Source organism: Leguminivora glycinivorella, chromosome 26 (assembly GCF_023078275.1).
Source record: "Leguminivora glycinivorella isolate SPB_JAAS2020 chromosome 26, LegGlyc_1.1, whole genome shotgun sequence".
In the NCBI taxonomy this organism is placed as follows: Eukaryota; Metazoa; Arthropoda; class Insecta; order Lepidoptera; family Tortricidae; genus Leguminivora; species Leguminivora glycinivorella.
In genome coordinates this window covers 5,585,890-5,606,283 of record NC_062996.1, presented here as the reverse complement: position 1 = coordinate 5,606,283, position 20,394 = coordinate 5,585,890, and the positions used below count along the sequence as shown (strand labels likewise).

At 42.2% G+C, this 20,394-nt stretch overlaps 1 protein-coding gene across 1 annotated transcript in view; it reads right to left on the bottom strand.

Annotated features, from left to right (window-relative positions):
* Nucleotides 1-2,170: 2,170 nt before the first annotated feature.
* The window catches only part of LOC125240022 (putative U5 small nuclear ribonucleoprotein 200 kDa helicase), a 90,129-nt gene continuing 71,905 nt past the window's right edge, over nt 2,171-20,394 (bottom strand). Inside the window, exons 32-43 of the mRNA XM_048147840.1 lie at nt 19,991-20,130; nt 18,931-19,167; nt 17,067-17,248; nt 15,975-16,146; nt 14,353-14,513; nt 10,311-10,462; nt 8,807-8,939; nt 8,063-8,207; nt 7,313-7,489; nt 4,609-4,743; nt 3,421-3,528; nt 2,171-2,475 (exon numbers count right to left, since the gene is read on the bottom strand). Of these exons, the coding sequence (XP_048003797.1) occupies nt 2,236-2,475; nt 3,421-3,528; nt 4,609-4,743; nt 7,313-7,489; nt 8,063-8,207; nt 8,807-8,939; nt 10,311-10,462; nt 14,353-14,513; nt 15,975-16,146; nt 17,067-17,248; nt 18,931-19,167; nt 19,991-20,130 (1,982 nt within the window). The 3' untranslated portion in view covers nt 2,171-2,235. The remainder of the gene's footprint in view (nt 2,476-3,420; nt 3,529-4,608; nt 4,744-7,312; nt 7,490-8,062; nt 8,208-8,806; nt 8,940-10,310; nt 10,463-14,352; nt 14,514-15,974; nt 16,147-17,066; nt 17,249-18,930; nt 19,168-19,990; nt 20,131-20,394) is intronic.

Genomic DNA, 20,394 nt, shown 5'->3' with positions numbered 1-20,394 from the left:
ACCTGTATTTGGACGGCAGCTCAAAAGTTCGCATAGAAGACGCAGTATCGGCACCTTTAAAACCGGAGAGAGGAGTCCGACAAGGCTGTATACTATCTCCCCAGCTTTTCAACCTGGTCGGTGAACACATCATGCGCCGTGTGCTGGATGGTTGGACCGGAGGGATAAAGATTGGTGGCCATCTAATCAACAATCTGCGATTTGCTGACGATACCACGATTGTTGGAGCTAGCGAAGTGGAACTCTCCGAACTACTGCACAGGATTGAACTGATAAGCGCTGAGTACGGGCTTCTCATCAACCGTAGCAAGACCAAATTGATGTTTGTGGACCGAGGTGGTAAAATGGAGAGAACTAATGAGCTGCGTGACCTGGATGCTGTGCAAGAATTTGTCTACCTTGGATCACTAATCTGCAACAACGGAGACTGCGACAGGGAAGTTGTAAGACGAGGACAAATGGCCAAATCAGCTGTTAAGCGTCTGGAGAAAATATGGAGGAACCGCAACATCAAACGCAGTACAAAAGTACGCCTCATGCGCACACTAGTTTTCTCCATATTTCTCTATGCAGCGGAAACTTGGACATTAAAAGAGCAAACGGTGCACGGTGGCCAGGATAGATGCGTTCGAAATGTGGTGTTGGCGTAAAATGTTGGGAATTTCTTGGACAGCACGTCGCACTAACGTATCTATTCTACAAGAGCTTAATGTCAAGACTCGCCTTTCTGCTATCTGCCGGGAGAGAATTATAGGCTTTTTTGGCCATTTGGCCAGACGAGATCCTGACAGCCTTGAGAAGGCGTTGATCGTCGGACCAGTGGAGGGCCATCGTAAAAGAGCCGGATTACCCACGCGCTGGTTCAACACAATAAAGAAGGTCACGCGCGTTGGGCTCCAGGGATCCTTTAGGAAGGCAAAAGATCGGCCTGAGTGGAGAGCACTGCAACGTACAGCGACTTATGGTGGTCACGACCCTCAGTCATGAGGTTTCGACGAAGAAGAAGTCTACCCTTCGGGTTGGAAGGTCAGATGGCAGCTTTTGTAAAAACTAGTGCTTACGCCAAATCTTGGGATTAGTTGTCAAAGCGGACCCTAGGCTCCCATGAGTCGTGTAAAAATGCCGGGATAACGCAAGGAGGATAATGTATTCTATCTAAATAGGGACGGATGAAAAAACAACCAATGTCATGTCATTTTCAAACGAACTTCTAATGGTCCTGACCTTTTGGACAAAGAACGCCACAAATATTCATCAATATTTTACTCATTCTTGGAGAAAAACTGACATTTCTAAATTGAGAAAATTGTAATAATACAGATCAATGTTTAGATACTAAATTGAGACGATTGTAATAATAAAAATCGATATTTAAATACGTTTTATTATAGTATTCTATCAAAAGTGGGAGCTTTTTTAAACTTTGAAACATTTTTAAATGTAATTCGTGGTAATTTGTTGAAAACATTGCAAGTTTTACTAAATCGGGACGATTGAAATAACAAAAACAATCAATGTTTAGTTAAAATATTTTATTCACTTCCCTAACATTACACATTCAAACAGACTCCTACAGGTACTACTCGTCCGAGTCATCATCATCATTAGCGTCGGCGACGTCCACGTGGAACTTGTACTCCTGGTCGGCGCCGAGGTACGCGTCCGACATGAAGTACAGCGTGTACGAGTGCCGGCCCGCCAAGCCGCACACGAAGTCTAAGCGGACGCGCGCACTCTTGCCCAGGGAGACTCGCAAGGAATTCACTTGAGAGTTGAGACTAATTACATCTCAACTGTGACCTTCCATATCTAAAGGGTTCATGCTACAAATGTAATAAGGTCATTTTGTCATTTTCAAGCGAACTTTTAATGGTCCTGACATTTTGGACAAAGAACGCCACAAATATTCATCAATTTTTTAATCATTCTTGTAAAAAAACTGACATTTGTAAATTGAGAAAATTGTAATAATACAGATTAATGTTTAGATACTAAATTGAGACGATTGTTATAATAAAAATCGATATTTAAATACGTTTTCTTATAGCATTCTATCATAAGTGGGAACTTTTTTAAACTTTTTTAAACGTAATTCGTGGTAACTTGTTGAAAAAAATTGCAAAATTTTACTATTTTAACTAACTCGGGACGATTGAAATAACAAAAACAATCAAAGTTTAGTTATATTTTATTCACTTCCCTATCATTACACATTCAAACAGACTCCTACCGCCACTACTCGTCCGAGTCATCATCATCATTAGCGTCGGCGACGTCCACGTGGAACTTGTACTCCTGGTCGGCGCCGAGGTACGCGTCGGACATGAAGTACAGCGTGTACGAGTGCCGGCCCGCCAAGCCGCACACGAAGTCTAAGCGGACGCGCGCACTCTTGCCCAGGGAGACGCGCTTGATTGAGAGGAGGCTGTTGGTTTTTGGAGCGCCGATTACAACCCACCAACCTTCTTCTCGTTTCTGTAAACAAAGAACGACGTATTATTAAATAAATAAAATATTGGGGACACCTTACATAGATCAACGTAGCCCCAAACTAAGCAAAGCTTGTACTATGGGTGCTAAGCGACGATATACATACTTAAATAGATAAGTACATACTTATATACATAGAAAACATCCATGACTAGGGAACAAATATCTGTGCTCATCACACAAATAAATGCCCTTACCGGGATTCGAACCCAGGACCGCGGCTTAGCAGGCAGGGTCACTACCGACTGAGCCAGACCGGTCGTCAACGCTTTATCATTATTAAGCCATAATATAATTTATTGAAATTAATTTTCATAGTCTGCTAACATTTTTTTTGATGAATACTTTTGCATGTTAATTATAAGATGTAATGTTTGAAAAGAAGTGGCCCGCCGAGTTTCTTGCCGGTCCCATAGTGGATACCCCCCTCCCAACTGAGGGGGGACTGAAATCTTCTCGAGGATGAGGCGTAGGGTTAGAGCCGGCGTAGCTTTATTTGACGTTCATATGCGAATTGTAATATGACTACTTGAAAAATATTTCATTTTCAAAGAGTTAGAGTTAAAGGATTTGAGTGCGGCACAGTATGAGCACACCTCGGACACTGGCAATCAAATATATGAAAGAGGCGCGTTCCTAGCACACAGTCTAAGCTCGTGTAGGTGAAACGCGCAATATGCTTGTCTGAGTGAGATATGACAGGTCGACTGTTCGCGTTTTTGACAGGCGGTAACTGTGAGGTAACCGAGGGGGGTGGGCGGCACTTTCAGCGGGGAGCGGGAGTGACCATACTGTACGATAGTACTCTTTATTATACTGTGGTATGAGTAAGTTTATCAATGTGTCATGGTACTGCTGCCCTGTGGCAACAGAACCTCGCATTAATACCCCCTCTATTTTAAAACTTAGTAAGTTAAGTATAATAGCTACCTGCGGGAAGAATGGCGCGATGACTGGTCCCACCACATCGTCCTCTCGTTCCAACGCCACTTCAACCACGATAGGCTTGCCCACGCGCAGACGACGCTCATCTTTCACCTGAGAACGCAACATTTTTATAATGACAATCCCTGGCCCAGTAGCCGAATGGCATTTCTCCGACGCCAAACGAAAGCGATACGCCGCTGGCTCTGTCGCGCCAATACGCAAGCGCGATAGAGATAGATAGCTACTAGCGCTTCGTTTCGTGAGCGATTGTGCCATTCGGCTAGCCACCCTGGTAGTATCTCTAATTTATAGGGATGGTAAATAGTAATTTTTCAGAAAGCTCGGCACGTGCAATTTTCTCTAACTGAATGTATCTGTAGTATAATAGGGAACTTGACTATTTTCAAAATAAAATATTTTTAACTTGGCACAAAATAAAGCATCAGATAATTATAAGAAAAACGCGGACAGAAGTTATTTTTAAATCCAACTTCTATTTAATAAGTCAGGTAGAAATATATAAAGTAACTGAATTGACCGTGACGTCACTGAATTCTATTTCATATTAATTCCATATTAGCAAGTCATTCAAATTCGTCTTGACAGTTCTTAAAAAGAAGCTGATTTGACTAGAAGGCAAGTAGCCTATACACCACTGAATGGATCTTTCATAAATGTATATAATGTACCTCATAGACCAATTCCACGTTCGGGTAGCGGTTACAGAAGCAAGCCACGCCATTTCAGCCGGGGACAGTTGTAACAGCTTGGCGCGCGCTATTTTTTCTTTTTTATGAAATAGGCAGCGAACGAGCAGGCGAGCCGCCTGATGGTAAGCAGTCATCGCCGCCCACGGACATAAGCAACATCAGGGGAGCCACTTATGCGTTGCCGACCTTTGAGAACCCTAAATACTTGCTTCTTGAAGAACCCCATGTCATAGCGCAAGGGAAACACCTCAGAATACCTTCTGCTACCGCTCATTCCACAACTTGCACGTTCTGGGCAAAAACGAGCGAGGCCTGGTTGTTCTTGGTTTGCCACGTGTCGAGAAAATGAGAATGAACTTTGTTTCTTTGGCGGGAGGTGCGGTGATAAAAGCGCGACGGTGACACCAACTCAATGTACTCAACTGAATGTATTTCTAGTATACAATATTGAATGGATCAGTCACACATTTATAAAACGTACCTCGTAGACAAGTTCGACGTTGGGGTAACGGTTACAGAAGCGAGCCACATCGGCCATTTCAGCCGGGGACAGTTGTAACAGCTTAGCACGCGCCGCGTCTTCTAACTCCATGACGTCGAAGACGGTTTCTACACCCTGTGCGAAAAATAATGGTTAAAGACACACATAATAATACTACTACTACTGGCCTTAGCGTCTATTTCAGACGATTTATGGTGCAATGTCCGAGAGACATCGCTTTTGATGGCTAAACAGACCTATGCGAGAGCGACATATTTTGCCACATAACCAAAGAGGATCGAATTATATAGAGAGTTACTGTCAGATTAAAATGTGTAATCACAGTGCATAGACTGCCATCTCTCGACACAGGCTTAAAACTTTTGAACCCCAGTTTTGACAATTTGGCCCATATTGTTAACTTGATATGTGTTAAAATGTCAAATATTAATATTAGCGCCATCTAGCCGAGCGTTCCCCAAAGGTGTATCGCCATCTAGCTCACCGTACCTTTTTCTCTATGGCTTTGAGGTACGTTTTTTTCTTAGACTTTATCCGTCTATCAGCAATTCCCGTCAACTTTGTACAATAATTAAGGGAAAAGTTAAATTTGTTTTTATTAATTCCTATTTTGTTACCAAGATTTTGTTGGTTAATTGAGATTTTATTAAGTTTTATTTCGTCATTAAGGTTCTCTAGTATCTATATTTTCTTAATTATAACAATTATCCTGTATATATCTTACGAAAGTCGAATTATATTACTAAATGTTGGTAACAAAATAGGATCAATTAAAATTTGCTGACGTGGCATTGTACAAAGTTGACGGGAATTGGTGATTACGGAGTTACATATGTCTTTGCACATAACTGACAAGTCTGACCGCGCTTCTCAAACAGAGGCGACTGCGTTGGCTGGGGCATGTGCACAGGATGGAACCATCCCGTTTACCACGCCGTGTTCTTCTAGGCGAAGTAGCGAATGCCAAAAGAGATGTTTGGAGACCATTGCTTCGCTTCAAAGACTGCACCAAGAGGGACATGGCAGCCTTTAAAATCGACTACCAAAACTGGGAGAACAGAATAATAAGACGAAAAATAATAATATGTGGATGATAGTGGCGTTTTCCAAAATAAATTTCGAATATCGAATTTCACCAGATCTGGACGTGTCTGGGCTCATTCTTAGAATCACGAGCTGATTCGATCCTGACGATAAAAAATGTCAAAAGGACCATGGGCAAATTTGTATGGGCACTGTCCCCACCCACCAACAGAAATGAATCATGTCTCATTTAATAGATCTTGGAAAACTGATGATTTTTTAGTATAACGAGAATCGCCCTATGTATGGGGTTTTCTTGGAAAACCGTGTTTTGTTTTTACATATTGCGGCGGTGTTCCGGTTTGAAGGGTGAGACATGGCAGTGCAATTACTGGGTATTGTGGCATAAGATCTTTACGTCACATGGTCGGTAACGCGTACGTGATAACCATGAGTTACATCCGTCTATAGGCTGCGGTGACTGTTTACCATCACGCAGCCCCGCATGCTTGTTTATCAATCAACTAGTATAATAAAAAAACAAAAACTTTCAATGAAATGAGCAAAAAATATGTAAAAACAAAACACGGTTTTCCAAGAAAACCCCATACATATGGCGATCCTCGTCATAGTAAAAAATCATCAGGTTGCTAAGATCTATTAAATGAGACATGTTTCATTTCTGTTGGTGGGTGGGGACATTTCTGCCCATGGTCCTTTATTTTGAACACATGCAGTTGTAGTCAAGCGATAGAGATAGCTATCTACTTTGTGCATTTGAAGCTAAAATTGTAAGTAAGTAAGTAAAAACACTTTATTGTACAGGAAAATAATACAGCACATAATATTTAAAATAAAAAGTTTCAGTACAAAGGCGAACTTATCCCTTTAAGGGATCTCTTCCAGTTAACCTTTGAGCATTGTATTCTTTCGATTAGAGAAATTTCACGACACTCGTGGCACTAAGGCCGTTTTCACATTATCCGATCCGATATCGGATGTCGGAAGGATTTCAATGAAAAAAATCCAAGATGGGGCCTGTAATGTATAGGATATCGGACCGACATCCGATATCGGATCGGATAATGTGAAAAAGCACTAAAGAAAGATAAAAGAAAGTCTCAAAAATTACTGCAATAGGATTTAAAAAAATCCTGCACATATTTATTTTTTTTGCGCTTTACCAATTGGCCCGGAGTTGCCATTTCTGTAGTTATTCGGGTACTTCAGCTCAGCTTATGTTTCTTTTTGTCTCTTGTGTACTCGTTGTTGTTTTTAACCCACGACGCAAAAACGACGGGGTGTTATAAGTTTGACGTGTCTGTCTGTGTGTGTGTCTGTATGTCTCTCTGTTTGTCTGTCTGTCTGTGTGTGTGTCTGTCTGTGGCATCGTAGCTCCCGAACGGATGAACCGATTTGGATTTAGTTTTTTTTGAAAGCTGATTAAGTCGGAGTTTCTTAGCCATGTTTTTCGGTCTACTATGTCGCGGTCTTTTTTCAAAATTTTAATTTGCTGTGTTGTAATCACCTTGTCCGTAAGTCCACCTCCGGGTGAAGTGTTTGTCTTGAGCCCATCGTTGACCATAGCAAAGTGAAAATCGGTCTACTATGTCGCGGTCGGGGGTTTTTTCAAAATTTTTATTTGTTGTGTTGTAATCACCTTGTCAGTACAGCGTTGGACCACCTCCGGAGTGAAGTGTGGCAGTTGTCGGAGATATGAATCTTTGGCCCACATCGCCTGGGTGACCATCTGGGCCAGCTCCATGGCAGCAACGGCCGGGGAAAGCCAACCGCTGGAAGACACTACGTCGACGCACGCTTGGATTAGTCGGATCGCCTGAAATACATAACAAGTTTATTGATTTTCTAACAAGATGAAATGTCTACGAACCATTCTGTTTAGAGCAAATTGAACAGCGGGAAAATTGTCTTTGGCGTGACTACAACGCAAGGTCATTATTTAGATAACCAGACCATACCATCATCATCATACTCCTTGCGTTATCCCGGCATTTGCCACGGCTCATGGGAGCCTGGGGTCCACTGTGACAACTAATCCCAAGATTTGGCGTAGGCACTAGTTTTACTAAAGCGACTGCCATCTGACCTTCCAACCCAAGGGGTACTGATAATAGGCTAGTTTCCTACTAGTCAAATCAGCTTCTTTTTAAGAACTGTCAAAACGATTTGTTAATATGAAATTACTATTATTATTAAGACACTTTTTTTGTGGCGCCATCTATGTGTGGTGGAGTGTAGGCGCGGTCTTAGGCGGTCGCATTTTAATGTATGGGATGGTATGATCTTTTTATATTTAATCTATGATGTCACTTAACTATGCCTATACAAATAACTCGCATTTACTGAGTTACAACTCTTCCCTTAGTTATTTCTCTATGTCACTACATACCTTGGTGAGCACAAGTTGTGTGTCTTGCTGTAACTCCTGCGGCAGTTGTGTGCGGGAGAGATGGGCTTGGAGTAAAACGTGCGCTTTCACGTGTGGATCGTTGTATTTCACGGTGCCGGATGCCGAGGTAGGCTTGTGTGGGACTCTGGAAAACATTCATACAGTTACAACTAGGCACGAAATAGCAACTTGTGCAACAAGGGGAGGAAGTTGAATATTACTAACGAGAGTAAGCTAAATCGCGACGGCTTGCCGGAGCGATTTAAAGACTCGAGTTACACATACAGAATATGGACCAAATTGTCAAAACCAAAGAGGATCGAGTATTATAGAGAATGACTGTCAAAGTAAAATGTGTAATCACAGTGCATAGAGTGCCATCTCTCGACACAAGCTTAAAACTTTTGAACCTCAGTTTTGACAATTTGGCCCATATTCTTAGCTTGATATGTTTTAAAATGTCAAATATTAATATTAGCGCCATCTAGCCGAGCGTACCTCAAAGGTGTATCGCCATCTAGCTCACCGTACCTTTTTCTGTATGGTTTCGGGGTACGTTTTTTTCTTAGACTTTATCGGTCTTTACGAAGTTATATAGGTCTTTGGTCAAAACTGAGGTTCAAATGTTTTAAACCTGTGTCACGAGATGGCAGTTCACACATTTTACTTCGACAGTAACTCTCTATAATACACGATCCTCTTTGCTATGATGAACGAATAAATAAATTGATTGATTGAACTTACTTGTTAGCCAATGCTTTGATGATGTTTTCCTCCCTGTGTCTGATGCAGAGCTCGGAATATTCAGCCGCTGATGAGATGATCTCCAGAAGGCCTCGGATCTTCGTCTTACTTGTCAGGGATAAGCTGAACAGCTCTGTTAAACACAAAACAACGATCGTATTATAGCGATAATGTCATTCGTTGCATTAAAGTTAAGGATGAACAAGAATCTCTTATAAAGTAAATGAATTGACCGTGACGTCACTCCTCAGTATTTCATAGTAATTACATATTAGCAAATCGTTTTGATAGTTCTTATAAAAAACTGATTCGACTAGTAGGAAACTATTCTATTATTTGAATATGTCCCACGAAAGTTTCCCGTGTATGATGAACAAAAATGATTGTCAATTTATGTTTGGTGTGTGGCAGCGATATCTCACACGAAATTGCATAAAATGTATGAAAATAATAAAAGGTGAAAAGTATGGGATAAACATGTTGTCCATGACTGGGACTTGAAAGGCCAAGTGGCAAAATATAGATGGAAACTGTGATAACATGAACACATTCACATCTACGTGACTGCAACCCGATAAGTGAGACATTGAGAATTTTTTTTGAGTCACAGTTTTTCCATACCTGAATTCTTATTATTGTTATAGTACGAATCTTCTGAGATGGTTTTTTGGCTTTTGCCGTAATCTGTTAAACAAAAGCCGTTGTTTCTATAATTCACAGTGGCTAGCTCCCGTCTTCACGGCACGCGCTAAAGTCTCAGTGTAGTTAAAAAGCAACTATCATGATGGCAATAAGGTTCAAATTTATGAAATAGTTTGCAGTGTGCAGGTAACTTTTTGAAATGAAAAACCGTGTTATCTCCGAAAGGGCTTGACATGGATTAGTACCTTATTACTATCATGATAGTTGCTTTTTAACTACACTGAGACTATCGCGTGCCGTGGAGACGGGAGCTAGCCACCGTGAATAATAGAAACACAAAGGTTTTTGTTTAACAGATTACGGCAAAAACCAAAAAACCATCTCAGTAGATTCGTACTATACAAAGCTGTGAAAATGATATTTTATGTGTCTTCCTATCAGCAGCGGTTGATCCATACAAGCCGATTCCCACCGGCTTGCCTAAAATTGTGTACTAGTAAAGTACCTAATGTAAAAGTTTTTTTTTTGCTCTTTGTTGCCTAGTAGAAATTTTCACCAGTCGCCACTGCTTCCTATAAATACCTCTTCTAAATTATCCAATAGACACGTTTTACTGAATGGATTAACAAAATCGTTTCCAACTTAGCTTGGTTTGACTCTATATATTGGAAATATCACTCACCGATGGTAGTTCGTTTTTTTTTGTTTGAAAGCTGAATTAGCCGGGAGTGTTCTTAGCCATGCTTGATGAAAATTGGTATACTATGTCGGGCTTTTTTTTTAAATTTTGATAATAGAGACAATGCTAGTGCTCTCTCTCACACAATCATCTTTAACGCTTCTCAAGAGTCATTTCGCTTACCGATGGTAGTATAGTTGATGTAGTAATACGAAGCGATCATGCCCAAGTTCAAAGGCTGAAGGTCCATATCTTCTTCAATGGCGATGCATTTGGACTGCTCCAGGTCTGTCAAGGTCGTCTCCACCAGCTCCGACAGGTGGTCCGATAGATGTCTGTTGACAAAAAAAAAACAAATTAGAATTTTGTTTAAGCGGAATCATCTTGCAACCGATGATATTATTTATTTATTTAATCTTCGACAGTGTCAATCGGTCGCATCGCTAAAATCGAATTTAAAAAAGTTATGGCTTTCGGACGCATCTTAATCTAAAAGATGTTTGCGGTTAGGTAGGTTGTGTATGTATGTAGGGTAGTCATAAAACTGTATTATAATTATGTATAACGTATTTAATCGTCTACTGTAGTTTGTAGGTTAGGTATAGGTTTAGCTTAGAATCTTTCCAATTCTCATTCTGCTCTATTAACTGCGAATCCCTTAATGATAAGTTCGCCTTTACAAATGATTTGTGTTCTTTTTTTCATTGTGTGTTCTTATCTTTGTATTAACTAGCTTTTACCCGCGGCTTCGCCCGCGTAATAAAACTTATTGAAACGTTTACAAAAAATAAGATTTTCATTTGGATCCGTAGGTTTCTTTGTAATAGGTACATCTGTCCGCGATTGTTTCGATTAAGGTAAAGCAATTCTCGACTGGAGGGCCATTGTAACTGATCTATTTGCCAGCGAACCTTACACTGTTTTTTGGCTGCTGTACCTTAAAATTATTACTAATTGCTACTTGTCGACTGTCGACTCGCGCATGCGCAGATAGGTCAAATTCGTACGGCGTGAAGTTCGTACTCGGCATTTTGACCCAATAGCCAGCATCTCGACGCTTTGGTCGGTAGGGTAAAAAGTACTGTTGCGTTATCGCTTGGTTTTTTCCATTTTGCTTATACTTATTGCAAACGTAAACATTCAAAGCGAAATTCAAACAACCATCTTCTTACAGCACATTGAATATAATAGTTATCACGGATGCAGGATACTCGCCGATGCCTACTTACTAATAATCCCTTCCCACTGAGCCACCTGCATTTTATACTGCCTAGATTGCCGACCGATTATTCCGACCCCAATCCCTATTCTTATCCCCGTCCCTATCTCTATCCTTGTCCTCGTCCCCGTCCCCGTCCCGTCCCTATCCCCGTCCCCATCCCCGTCCCCGTCCCCGTCCCCGTCCCCGTCCCTCCCCTATCCCTATCCCTATCCCTATCCCTATCCCTATCCCTATCCCTATCCCGTCCCCGTCCCCTTCCCCGTCCCCGTCCTCCCCGTCCCTATCCCTGTCCCCGTCCCTGTCCCCGTCCTTGCCCCTGTCAAATTATCATGCTAGGAGGTGAACTTTGAAAAATCCTTTCTTAGTGCTCCTCTTATGGCTATTTTGGATATTTTAACCCTAATAACACTACAACAGGGGAGAAAAATTACTTTTCCACCTCATTAGATTTTAAAATCGTTCTATTTATCGTGATCAGCCACCCGATAAACCTTAAAAACGATACCCATATTGTGTTTTTGACTTTACCCCCTTTGCACCCCTTTAGAGGTCAAATTTTCAAAAAACCTGAAACATGTATTTAGTCATATGTCTTTAGGAATCCTCCTATAAAGTTTCGTATAAAATAGTCAAACTAATCTTGTTTCCCCATACAAACTTTGAACCCCAATTTGAGCCCCTTAGGAGGCGATTTTTGAAAAATCCTTTCTTAGTGCTCCTCTACACTATATAAGGAACCTACGTACCAAATTTGACATCTCTAGGACCAGCGGTTTCGGCTGTGCGTTGATATGTCAGTCAGTCAGTCAATATCTTCTTTTTGATATTTAAACCCCATTGCACCACAACAGGGGAGAAGGTATTTCACTTCCGCCTCGTTAGATTTTAAAAACGTTGTATTTATCGTGATCAGCGACCCGATAAACCATAAAAACGATACCCATATTGATTTTTTGACTTTATCACCCCCTTTTCACTCTTATAGGGGTTAAATTTTCAAAAAACCTGAAACACGTATTCAGTCATATGTCTTAAGGAATCTTCCTGTGAAGTTTCGAATAAAATAGTCACAATCTTGTTTCGACATTTTGACGTAACATCCCTAATCTCTACCAGTCAACAAATATGATGAAAGATTTTGAGCTTTTCATTTTAGGAATACATTTAAATTTGCTCAGTTTGGGGCTAAGTTGGTCTGTGTAAAAGGTGTCCCCAATATACAAAAATCCATACCGTGCGTCTGCGTTCGTGTCTCGCAAATGGTCTCGTCGGAAGATCAGCGCTGACCTCCGGGTCGGCATTATGCTGAGACGGGACCATTTCGTGATAAACTTACCCATCTCTTGTACATTTGTAGTTTCTAGTCATACTTTATGCATAATGTGTAGTTTTAAAGTTTATTACGAATAAATATTTTGATTATGATTGATTACAAAAAAAATTAAAAAAATGAATGCCTTGGATGAGAACTAAACTCACGGCGTCTGGATCAATAATCTGATGTTCTGCCCAATGAGCCACTAAGACCTCGTCCCTAGTCTCAGACGAAGGATACTATAGACTTGACGCAAGCGTACACCCGTAAGGGACAGATATAGAATAATGGAGCGAATTTAAGAATCACTTTAAAAATGGCTGACAGTTTACCATAAACAACCTACGTAATTTGGGCGGATAATAAGCTTGACAAGTCACGTCCTTATTGTTTGCCACAAACTCGTTTGTGGCAGCGGCGAAAAAGTGAAACTATGACAAAGACAAAAAATAACATTTTGCTCTCTGTCACTCTTATTATAATTTGTATGTGACCATCTCGTTCGGTAGTGGTATTATTATTTGGCTGTCTAGTCTATAGTATCCTTTGTTTAAGTCCCTAGTCAGCTTTTAATACTCTGATGTAGCGCGCCATTTTTGTCCGGTAATGTTGTGTAAAAAAGCTAATGTGTTAAAATAGTTTCGCCATGTCTGTCTGTCCGTCCGTCCGTCCGTCCGTCCGCGGATAATCTCAGTGACTGTTAGCACTAGAAAGCTGAAATTTGGTACCAATATGTATATCAATCACGCCGACATAGTGCAAAAATAAAAAGTGGAAAAAAATGTTTTATTAGGGTACCCCCCTACACGTAAAGTGGGGAGTGATTTTTTTTCATTGCAATCCTAACGTGTGATATATTGTTGGATAGGTATTTAAAAATGAATAAGGGTCTACTAAATTGTTTTTTGATAATATTCATATTTTCGGAAATAATCGCTCCTAAAGGAAAAAAAGTGTAAAAAAGTAACTTTTGAACCATATGTTTAAAAAATATGAAAAAAATCACAAAAATAGAACTTTATAAAGACTTTCTAGAAAATTGTTTTGAACTTGATAGGTTCAGTAGTTTTTGAGAAAAATACAGAAAACTACGGAACCCTACACTGAGCGTGACCCGACACGCTCTTGGCCGGTTTTTTTATTTATGGTTATTTAGTGACCCAACTGTTGCGTGAGTGGCCAAATTGCTTTGTTTTCTAAAGCTGTGAGTGACCGTAATGTTGCGTGAGTGGGTGTTCATAGTGTCATAGTCAATCTTCGGTAGAGGATATAGTCGTGAGATAGTCGACATTATATTGCTTTGATTTATAAAGCTGTGAGTGACCGCACGTGTGCAAGACTGACCTCGTTTATGCATGACTTTAAGTGAGTGACTTCGCTTATTTGTGTGTAAGTGACCGTATGTGTGCGTGAGTGACCATACCTGTGAGTGACCCCCTGTAGGTTGTAGTAGTTGGGGTTCATGGTCAACCTTCGGTACAGGAAGGTCCAAGTGAGATAGTCGACAGCATTTTGCTTCGAATTATAAAGTTGTGAGTGACCATATTGAGTGAGGCGTGAGTGACAGCACGTGTGCAAGACTGACCGCGTTTATGCATGATACCCCCTTTATAAGTGAGTGACCATGTGTGTGAGTGACTTGTCTTATTTGTGTGTAAGTGAACGTATGTGTGCGTGAGTGACCATACCTGTGAGTGACCCCCTGTAGGTTGTAGTAGTTGGGGTTCATGGTCAACCTTCGGTACAGGAAGGTCCAAGTAAGATAGTCCACAGCGTCTTGCTTGTTCTCTATGGTTTTTGTCACAATCTCGGCATTCATGTGGTCGTGCAGTCTATGGTCCAGATGGCTCTGAAAATTTAAAGCTGGTTATTTTTTTAATGTTCCTTTTTTTTTATACCACGTCGGTGGCAAACAGGTATACGGCCCGCCTGATGGAAAGCGGTCACCGCAACCTATGGACGCCCGCAACTCAAGGGGTGTCACGTGCGCGTTGCCGACCCATTAGAAACTTGTACACTCCTTTTTTGAAGGACCCCATACTGTAGTTCATCGGGGATACCTCGACAGGGAGCTCATTCCACAGCCGGAGCGTTCGTGGGAGGAAATTATGTTCGCTGTTTGTTAGTAAATGTTCGTTTTTTCTCTAGACAGAGAAACATGGAGAAATATGGGAGAGGCCTATGCCAAAGGCAACCAGACAAAACGTCTGCGAAGAAAGGCTAGCAGTAAGCAGTAAGTAAGTAAATGTTCGTTTTTTCTCTAGTATTAATTTAGTTTTTGTTAGTGATTACTTTTAAATGTATTTTAGGTAAGTTTACAATTTATATCTGTGATAAACAGGAAAGCCTCTTCCAAAGCTAGCCATTTTTGTCGGTTCTTGAGCAATTTTTGACAGTTTGGATCAGCAATTTTTTTTTATGTATACATACATATAACAAACAGCAAATATTTAATTGTACAAAATAACAGGAAGTAAAAGGCTTTTTTTATATAAAGCAAGGTTGTTGTTTAACTGTGGTTCTTAAACGGCAGTGGCGGAATATTATTCCAGCATATATTTGCGGTGTACCTAAAACTCCACCTAAACACGTAGAATGGTCGCTGATGACAACCTAGTGAGATGATGGGTTAGTCAGACTACTAACCTCCAGTGGGAGACAGTCTAGGAGTAGTTTCGTGAAGGTCTTGTGGTGAGCGCGACACATCAGTATCGCCAAGGAGTGACAGGGACATCACTAGAGTCAGCTCTCTCCCTCTCACGTAATGCCAGCACACAATTGACTTAATAAACTACTACTTAAACGGCAGTTGAGGAATATTGTTCCAGCATTTACTTGCCAAATATCTAAAACTCACCTCCAGCGGGAGACAGTCTAGCAGCAGTTTCGTGAAGAAGGTCTTGTGGTGAGCGCAACAAATGATCACCGCTACTGAGTGATCGTCATCCAAAGAGCGACAGGGACGGCACTAGAGCCAGCTCTCTCCCTCTCACGTAGTTATGTCAGCACGCAATTGACTTAATAAACTGTGGTTCTTAAACGGCGGTGGAGGAATATTGTTCCAGCATTTACTTGCCAAATATCTAAAACTCACCTCCAGCGGAAGACAGTCTAGCAGCAGTTTCGTGAAGAAGGCCTTGTGGTGAGCGCGACACATCAGTATCGCCAAGGAGTGACAGAGACATCACTAGAGTCAGCTCTCTCCCTCTCACGTAATGCCAGCACACAATTGACTTAATAAACTGTGGTTCTTAAACGGTGGTGGAGGAATATTGTTCCAGCGTTTACTTGCCAAATATCTAAAACTCACCTCCAGCGGGAGACAGTCTAGAAGCAGTTTCGTGAAGAAGGTCTTGTGGTGAGCGCGACACATCAGTACGGCTACGGAGTGATCGTCATCTGATGAGGGGCAGGCGCGGCCCAGCATGTGAAGGACGGTTGTGATCGGGTACTGTTCGTAGGTGTGGAGTTTGCCGTTGTATCTGTGGAAAAAATTGATAGCTTAGGTCTCCTAGGAAAAATGGAGAAATTCAAACCTCCGACAGGACTCGAACCTGTCCGAGCCATGGCTCCGGCAAAGCCAGAGGTCGCAGGTTCAAGTCCTGCTGGAGGTGTAAATTTTTCCATTTTTCTTTCAATTTAAAAACAATATGTTCTCCAATGGACAGTTTTTTTATACACATATGAAAAACCTATATCGCCAAATAATCTATTATGAAAAGTGTATTGTACCCCCTTATTCATAAACGTTCACTACAGTTATCAAGCCGGTAAAGTTCGTTTGTCCCTTTCCGACGTATTTAGTGTGCTAGAAAGGGACAAACGAACTTTAAATGAATAAGGGGGTAGCCTGTTTCTAAATCTAAACTATCTTCCGATTAAGAATCAAATGGGAGGCATTGCAATCGGGATATCCAGTTATTTGTTTTATCCGGACAACGCGTGGAGGTACGACACCGCATGAAGCGAGGAGCACTGTTACTCACGTGTGTGTGTCACACTATAACAGTATGCACAAAGTTGCACGGCTCCGCTGGACACGAGAAACTGAACCACTCGCCGGTCGCTGGGGTCAACGCCCTCGTGGATACGACACGCACGAAGCGAGCAGCACTGTTACTCACGTGTGTGTGTCGCACACTATGGCAGTATGCACAAAGTTGCACGGCTCCGCTGGACACCAGGAACTGAACCACTCGCCGGTCGCTCGGGTCAACGCCCTCGTGGATACGACACGCACGAAGCGAGGAGCACTGTTACTCACGTGTGTGTCGCACACTATGGAAGTATGCACAAAGTTGCACGACTCCGCTGGACATCAGGAACTGAACCACGCGCCGGTCGCTGGGGTCAACGCCCACGTGGATACGACACGCACGAAGCGAGCAGCGCTGTTACTCACGTGTGTGTGTCGCACACTATGACAGTGTGCACGTGTGCAGCGAAGGCCCAGGCTAGTTCCGCCGCCACCACGCAGAGCTGCACGGCTCCGCTGGACACCAGGAACTGAACCACGCGCCGGTCGCTGGGGTCAACGCCCTCGTGGAGATATGACACGCCGGCTGCGAGGGTCTCCTTTAACATCTGGAATGGAAAGATTCTTTTAGTAAATATTCATTGGAATGATTCATTTTACAAAGCACAAACATCTTAGATAGGCTAATTTCTTACAAGTCAAATCAGCTTCTTTTTATGAACTGTCAAAACGATTTTCTAATATGGAATTACTATGAAATACTGAGGAGTGACGTCACGGTCAATTCATTTACTTTATATCTTTCTCTTTGACTTAGTAAATAGAAATTGCGTTTAAAAATAACTACTGTCCATATTATTCTTCTATTTATGTGGTGCTTTATTTTGTGCACTGCATAAAATATTTTATTTTATTTCCTTGCGCAGCTGCCAAGGCTAGCAGATCACCTGCCAGCAGCCTGGATTCTCTTCTAGAAGGTACGAAGACTTGTCAGATGGAACACCTACCTTATCCTGTATTTTATCAAGATACTGCTGCAACAGATCTGATTTGCATCAAGGAATCTAGCTGCCTTTCCTTGCGCAGCAGCCAAGGCTAGCAGATCAGATGCTAGCAATCTAGAGCTTCTTCTAGAAGGTACAAAGACCTGTCGAAACACCTACCTTATCCTGTATTTTATCAAGATACTGCTGCATCAGATCCTAATTTGCATGCCGGAATCTCGCTACCTTCCCTTAAGCAGCAGCCAAGACTAGCAGATCAGCTTCTAGGAGTCTAGAGTCTCTTCTAGAAGGTACAAAGACCTGTCAGATTGAACACCAACCTTATCCTGTATTTTATCAAGATACTGATGCATCAGATCCCGATTTTCATAAAGGAATCTAGCTGCCTTTCCTTGCGCTGCATCCAAGGCTAGCAGATCAGCTGCCAGCAGCCTAGAGTCTCTTCTAGAAGGTACAAAGACCTGTCAGATGGAACACCTACCTTATCCTGTATTTTATCAAGATACTGCTGCATCAGATCCTGATTTGCATGCAGGAATCTCGCCGCCTTTCCTTGCGCAGCTGCCAAGGCTAGCAGATCAGCTGCCAGCAGCCTGGAGTCTCTTCTAGAAGGTACAAAGACCTGTCAGATGGAACACCTACCTTATCCTGTATTTTATCAAGATACTGCTGCATCAGATCCTGATTTGCATGCAGGAATCTCGCCGCCTTCCCTTGCGCAGCAGCCAAGGCTAGCAGATCAGCTGCCAGCAGCCTGGAGTCTCTTCTAGAAGGTACAAAGACCTGTCAGATGGAACACCTACCTTATCCTGTATTTTATCAAGATACTGCTGCATCAGATCCTGATTTGCATGCAGGAATCTCGCCGCCTTTCCTTGCGCAGCAGCCAAGACTAGCAGGTCAGCTGCCAGCAGCCTGGAGTCTCTTCTAGAAGATACGAAGACCTGTCAGATCGAACACCAACCTTATCCTGTATTTTATCAAGATACTGCTGCATCAGATCTTGATTTGCGTGCAGGAATCTCGCCGCCTTTCCTTGCGCCGCAGCCAAGGCTAGCAGATCAGCTGCCAGCAGCCTGGAGTCTCTTCTATAAGGTACAAAGACCTGTCAGATGGAACACCTACCTTATCCTGTATTTTATCAAGATACTGCTGCATCAGATCCTGATTTGCATGAAGGAATCTAGCTGCCTTTCCTTGCGCTGCATCCAAGGCTAGCAGATCAGCTGCCAGCAGCCTGGAGTCTCTTCTAGAAGGTACAAAGACCTGTCAGATGGAACACCTACCTTATCCTGTATTTTATCAAGATACTGCTGCATCAGATCCTGATTTGCGTGCAGGAATCTCGCCGCCTTCCCTTGCGCAGCAGCCAAGGCTAGCAGATCAGCTGCCAGCAGCCTGGAGTCTCTTCTAGAAGGTACGAAGACGGCAGCGGGTCTGGAGCCGGCGTGGCGCACGATGGCATTGTATATGGGCTTCGTCATGGAGGAGAGACGGGATGCCGCGTGAGGAATGTTGTAACCCTGGAATTATGAGTTTAGTTGAATTGCTGGTAAGTTTCAACACATACATATAATCACGCATGTATCCCATAAAGGGGTAGGCAGAGCACATGAACTACTAAGTTTCAGTGCCACTCTTGGCAAAAAGGGGTTGAAAGAAATCCAAATTGTGACATTGCAGTGACAGGTCGCCAGCCTCTCGCCTACGCCACAATTTAACCCATATCCCACAGTCGATTTTTACGACACCCACGGGAAGAAAGGGGGTGGTGAAATTCTTAACCCGTCACCACACGGTAACGGTTGGTAAGTTTCAAGTTATATTAATCTTCTATTTTCTAAAATATTTTACGTGGAATACGACGACTGATCATCACAAAACTGACATCGAGTTAATTTTTGTTAACAACTGTCACTAATTTTGGGTCCCAATTTCTGAAAATGACCATATTTGTTATTTATTAGACCCTAAATACGGCGCTAGGGGATGACAAGAAAATATCACCTCTGGTAGGCCACTTTAGCTCAGTTGGGAAGCGATTGGACCAGCGTTCTAATGGTACCCGGTTCGAATATTGCCGAAGGTCTAAAATTTATATTTTTCTTTTTTTTTAACCCCCGACGCAAAAACGAGGGGGGTGTTCCCCCGTATAAGTTTAACGTGTCTGTGTGTGTGTGTGTCTGTCTGTCTGTGGAATCGTAGCTCCCGAACGGATGAACCGATTTAGATTAAGTATTTTTTTGTCTGAAAGCTGAGTTAGTCGGGAGTGTTCTTAGCCATGTTTCATGAAAATCGGTCCACTATGTCGCGATCGTTTATTTTTTTAATTTTGTGGTTACTTACCTGAATATGTAACTCGAGAGGTAGCGGCCTCACACTGGGATGGAAGTTGAAGGTAGCGTTCGAGTTGCAGCCGAGCCACTGCGCCACGTCGCGCGCGTCCGCCAGGGGGAGCGACAGAGCCACTATGCGGATTTGACGACCTGGGAACAAAAGTCATGGACATGATGGTCACACTATATGTTAACGATGTAGTTTATAAAAGAGACTTAAGACGAAGGCGTTGCCTCTTACGAGTTTAACCCAGATAACCCTAAGTGCAAAAATTCTTACCTCCGGATTTTTGTGGATATTTTGGTATATTGTCAGTTGCCCCCCTTTAGAAAAAGCCAAAAAAAAAAAAAAAGAAATGGTGATATAACAACCTGGGCTGGTAGAACACCTCGGACACTGGCAATTAAATATAT